Genomic DNA, 6,000 nt, shown 5'->3' with positions numbered 1-6,000 from the left:
CCTTCTTCCCTCCAGGCCTTCAAAACAGCTGTTCACCACCACCTCTTATCATCCCCCATCCAAATCCTCGATCTTTTCTACCCCCGATAATCCACCCAAACCCACCTCCTTCAAATTCCCTGCTTTCCTTCCTGAAAGTCCCTGCAATGTCCATCTTCTATTCCCCATGTTCCCCATCCCATCCCTCTCCGTTCCACAGATCTAATGTCTCTGTTCCCCACTGTTTTGTCCTCCCCTCTCCCACCCTCTTGTCTTATGCCCCCCTTGCTGTGCGTTGTGTGTTCGTTTTTATACGAGCCTCGACAAGGTATACAATATATATATATATATATATATATATATATATATATATATATATATATATATATATATATATATATATATATATATATATATATATATATATATATTATACGCTTGTAGATGTGCTGTATCCCGGATAAGCAAATATGCCCAGTATTTCAGTATTCTCAGCTGAGGAAAGATCCACACGACTCAGATGAATGGAAACCATAACCAAAGTGCTTTACTCAGCAAGCGAACGCTCCACCCCTCGGTGATGCCAATCCCTGAACATTCCAGTGTTCATCAAGATACTTATGTAAGGACCCTTTCTATCCCAATCGCATCGAATTTCACCTCATAATAACGATGTTTCGCATCGTTAATAAGATTTTTCGGGTGAATGAACGACATGTGGGTGAGCTACACAAAAAAAAAATTAGAAACAGTATCACGTAAAGCAATGGCGATCAATTCGTTGCTTGGGAGTTGTTATCACCGCGCTAAAATGGCGGCGGCCGTCGCTAAGCGGAAGCAACCCAAATTTGAGGACATCCATTCTATCGTCAACATTGTGTTTGTCAGTTGTCAAAAAACAAGTCTTAGTTTGAAATGTATTTTCTTTGGTGGATTTCTAATCTCGATTTTTTTATACAGAAAAAAATAATTAAATAGAATCCGTGTCTCTTATTTGGGGTCGTGTCAACGTTGAAAGAAGAAGAAGAAGAAACTATATTCATATTCGTACGAACTGGAAGCCTCACCCATTGTGCTCTAACTGGCGTAGTAAGATGGCGCCAAAACAACGTCAAAAAATATCTGTGATGAGCACTGCGATGTTGAACTCTGCAAGTTTTCCTCATGTACTTTGCCGATTAAAAATAAATTGAGGAAAAGAGAAGAATAAAAACTAAAAAATTTTTTTTAAGTAAATATCAAGAAGGATGGAGGTGACGAAATAGAGTGAAGAAGAAGAGGAAGAAGTGAAAGATTAGGACGAGGAAAAGAAAGGGAAGAAATACCTGGAAGGCACCGAACCAGTTTACGTGACGTACTGTTGCGGACGTGGAGGTTTTGATGACTCAAGGAGCCCCTGTGCTGGTTCGCCGTGTTTCTTCGTCATGATGAACCAGGTTTTTCATCTCTCCAATGTGTTCCTCCTGCTGACGTTCTGCGAAGCCTTCTATTTGCCCGGATTAGCGCCCGTCACGTTCTGCGAGCCGGGTAAAGAGAAGAACGGATGCTCGGTAGGGAACGAGTCGCGGCCCGTGTTTTTAGGCCTCACGAACAGTACGTTCCAATCGTTGCGGCATCGGCCTCAGCCTCGGCCTTGTCCTTTACTTGTGTCCTTCTCCCATCGCTCTTTGATAAACGTCGCTGGTTGTAGATTGTTAAACGGTATTTATGAGTTGTGTGGATCTTCTGCGACTACCACCACTGTTTGGGTCGAGATCTCAAATATGTAACATCCTTTTTAGGAGGTGGTCATTCGGCCAGGCATGCCTGTGTTGTAGTTTATCAGTTTACTTATTTAGTATTATTATTATTATCATTATTATTATTATTATTACCAGTACGGGCCCGTAGGTGCGTAAACGATGACTGGATTGGGGCATTATTTCAATTAGATCGGACCAACCGTATCATAAATGGCCATAACTTGGGAAACACTTGGGAAACACATTCAGGTCTCCAGCGTCAATTGTGACGTCATATCAAATGAAGAATTGTGACGCCCCCACTCTCTCTCGCCTCTCCTCTCTCCCCCTCCTCTCTCGCCCCTCTCTCTCGCCCCTCTCTCTCGCCCCTCTCTCTCGCCCCTCTCTCTCGCCCCTCTCTCTCGCCCCCACTCTCACCCCCTCTTGAATTGTGACGCCTCTCTCTCTCACCCTCTCTCTCCCTCCCCTCTCTCACCCCTTCTCTTCCCCCCTCTCTCTCCCCTCTCTCCTCCCCCTCTCTCCCCCTCTTTCCCCCTCTCCCCCTCCTCTCTCTCCCCCTCCTCTCTCTCCCCCTCCTCTCTCTCCCCCTCCTCTCTCTCCCCCTCCTCTCTCTCCCCCTCCTCTCTCTCCCCCTCCTCTCTCTCCCCTCCTCTCTCTCCCCCTCCTCTCTCTCCCCCTCCTCTCTCTCCCCCTCTCTCTCTCCTCCCTCCTCTCTCTCCCCCTCCTCTCTCTCCCCCTCCTCTCTCTCCCCCTCCTCTCTCTCGCCCTTCTCCCTCGCCCCTTTCTCTCGCCCCCACTCCCACCCCCCTCTCGCACCTCCTCTCCCATCCCCCTCTCTCGCTCTCTCTCTCGTCCCCACTCCCACCCCCTCTCTCTCCCCCTCTCTCCCCCCTAGTCTCGCCCTTCCTCTCTCCCCCTCCTCTCCCGTCCCCCTCTCTCACAGATATTGGTCGACAGATAATTGGCCGTAACTTGGAAACCGCTCGTCCGATTAATATCAAACCTCGAAAAGGCACATCCGCGGGTCCCCAGCAATATTCCTGGCAAGTTTCAATCAGATCGGACCGTCACTCGTGCAAAATAATAATAATAAATACATAAATAAACATTAATTGTGATGTCATTCGTGATGTCAGAGCACCGTGTCTTGTCATTGGTCAACAGATAAATGGCTGTAACTTGGGAACTGCTTATCCAATTAATATCAAACCTTGAAAAGGCACATCCACGGGTCCCCAGCAATATTCCTGGCAAGTTTCAATCAGATCGGACCGTCAATCGTGCAAAATAAAATATAATAAATAATAAATAAGCATTAATTGTGACGTCATTCGTGAGTCATAACAACGTGTCCTGTCATTGGTCGACAGATAAGTGGCCATAACTTGGGAACCGCTTGTTCGATTGATATCAAACCTCGAAAAGGCACATTCGCGGGTCCCCGGCAATATTCCTGGCAAGTTTCAATGAGATTGGACCGGCGGTCGTCGAAAAGCGGCGGTCGCAGACTGATAGACTGATAGACAGACAGACAGACACACAGAGATTGCTGGAATTATAGATAGATTATTATAATTATTTTTTGCATGAAGCCCACTTTTTATCTTGTCTGGAATTGGAATTCCATATCGAGTATTGACATCGGGCACCGACCGACCGTCCGTCTCCTATTTCAACTTCTCCGGCCAAACCGCTGGGTCGATCCGGCGAAATTTGGCAGCAACGTTCCTCTCCTGATTGGTCATGAGGATTGCAAAGCTTGTTCCGGTCACGTGATTTTTTTTTTTTTTTAAGTTGGTTAAAATTGTGAACTGAGTAAATTTCTTCAGAAATCTTCTTCTCTAGACCCACCGGTCAGAATGTTACCAAATTTTGGTTACAAGGTTAGGCCGGGATGCTGATGTAAAATTGTGAGGGGTTACGCCAACCATGTGACCGAAGTGTGTCAAAATGACAGCCTTATTAAATTTTTTTGGGGAAATTGTGTAAATTCCTTCAGAAATCTTCTTCTCCAGACCCACCAGTCAGAATGTTACCAAATTTTGGTTACAAGGTTAGGCCGGGATCCTGATGTAAAATTGTGAGGGGTTACGCCAACCACGTGACCGGAAGTGTGTCAAAATGACAGCCTTATTAATTTTTTGGGGGGAAATTGTGTAAATTCCTTTAGAAATCTTCTTCTCCAGGCCTACCGGTCAGAATGTTGCCAAATTTGTGTTGCAACATGAGGCCAGGGCCCAAATAAGTTACAAGGTCCAGTGGTCTTATTTTTGTGATTTCCTCCATCACCCATAAGCCTGTTGTTGGCTTAACGGTTAGGGTCGTGGCTTGGGATCCTGGGGTCCTGAGTTCGAGCCCTTTTTTTACCGCTGAATTAACACCAGGGGGTTGACTCAGCCTGTCATTCTTCCAAGGTCGGCAAAATGAGCACCAGTGTACTGGTTACAACTGCATAAGCTGGGGCACTGCATCAGCGACATAGTCGTGCCCCAAAACCAATGATGCAACCAGCAGCCAAAAAGGCTGTACACGATGGGAACTGCAACACCCTGCAACAAAGTGGCCACTTGTTTCGGATTACAAGCATCTAATTTTGTCATTTCAACTTTTCAATCCCGTTTCATCTCTGAGCAGGTTATGTAGTCAGGGGACAGCAGGTACATAATGGTTTTGAGCCACCGGAGGATCCTTTAACGTATATGCAGATCGGACAGCCGGCTTTGCTTCCCCATCTTAAGGACGGCATGTACTGTTCACTGTTAATGCTGCACCAGGACGGCATTTTTTTTTTTACTCGACTGCCAACGACAGCTCAGGAGAGACTACAACTTCTCAAGTAATCATCTGAGCTTCATTTCCATACTCCTTGCAAAGGGTTCTGATGATGGGTCACTGATCCTAACCTAAATGAAGAATAAGTCTTGCTGGTGTAGGGTGTCAACCTGTCTCCTTAAATATGTACTACAACAGATGGCATCGCCAGAATGTGGTCAGAGTATGCCAACTGCCGTGGGAAGCAAGTCTGCTTTCTCCGAAACGTCCGCTTCTCACCATGATTCTCGCCATGGCAACTTGTTCCCATTCGTATCTGCGCTGATACATTGGACCACCGATCTTCTCGGTGAGATGGCCAGCATGAACAAAGGTATTAGAGTTGTCGGATCCCAAGACTCGTCTGTTGCCAAACACTTATCACTGACAATTGATCCAGCTGCCATTTGACATTCTGCTTTAATTGTTAACAGAAGAGGCCATTTGTTCATAAACTACCCACATGTGGGGTGGGTGTGCATGCTGGAGGTGTGTCCTCTTGACAGACCATCAGGGTGATCACAACGAGTCGTGGCCGTTTCGGTGGCTCCGAACTGATTCCGGACAAGTCGCCACTTTGTTGCAGGGTGCAGAAGTTTCCATCCCAAGCGGTCATGGGAGTCGAACGCATAACAGTGAGGGCATTCATACAAACCTCTGCTGGTTGTGGGGAGGAAAATGGGGTGAGGGCTTACCTTTTCTTTCCACACCTTTAAAAATAAATGGGCTCCAATAAATCTGTTTTGATGTTTTGGATTACAAGCATACTTTTAAAATCATGGCTGTGTCTTTCGACATCTCTCATGAGTCTGAGAAATGGCACCTTGCCCTTTTGGTGAAGATCGTTGCAGTGCTCATGCAAACAGCCGGTCATTGTACCATTTTCTCTCGTGACCTACAACAAATCCTCAATAGTAGTGTCTTTCCACCCAACTCATTCTGGTTTTGATAAATAAAACCAATCTCCCACTCATGTACCCCAGACATCCTACTACCACCACCACCACCAACAACTACCACTTTCAACAGCACAATTATTCCTACCTTCTTGTGGGGTTGGCCGGGGAACTTTTTTTTTTCTTTTCTTTTTGACATTCTTTCATGAACCAGTTGGTTCGTCCTGACATTTGAATGAAGGTGATATTGAGCAGGAATTTGTAATTTGTTCAGGGTGCCGGTGATAACTCGTCTACTTTTTGCAAAGCACATCTTGGGATCCTTAATGTACACCACGTAATGCGAGCAGACAGGACACCCAGTTTAACTGCGCACACATTGATCCCTCCCTGGCCCTGTGTGTGTGAAAACACCAGGGTGACAGCTCAAAATTGGGTGTATCAAGATTTGAACCACAGGTTGGTTGCATTCATTTATCCATCTCCTCCTACACCTCACTACACCCCCCCCACCCTCTACATAAATGTTGTTGGTGGATCTGTGGGTGGAACTGCCATTTCATAGGTTGTGT

The 6,000-nt window shown here is 46.1% G+C and overlaps 1 protein-coding gene across 1 annotated transcript in view; it reads left to right on the top strand.

Moving 5' to 3' along the window:
• Nucleotides 1-1,240: 1,240 nt before the first annotated feature.
• Nucleotides 1,241-6,000, top strand: part of TM9SF2 (transmembrane 9 superfamily member 2) — a 71,034-nt gene continuing 66,274 nt past the window's right edge. The window contains exon 1 of the mRNA XM_085882843.1: nucleotides 1,241-1,529. Coding sequence (XP_085738969.1) covers nucleotides 1,404-1,529 — 126 coding nt within the window. The 5' untranslated portion in view covers nucleotides 1,241-1,403. The remainder of the gene's footprint in view (nucleotides 1,530-6,000) is intronic.

Source organism: Eptatretus burgeri, chromosome 5 (genome assembly GCF_056783735.1).
Source record: "Eptatretus burgeri isolate ZD-2024b chromosome 5, Ebu_testis_v1, whole genome shotgun sequence".
Classification (NCBI taxonomy): Eukaryota; Metazoa; Chordata; class Myxini; order Myxiniformes; family Myxinidae; genus Eptatretus; species Eptatretus burgeri.
Note: the sequence above shows the minus strand (reverse complement) of the source record. Positions and strands in the feature narration are given on the sequence as shown.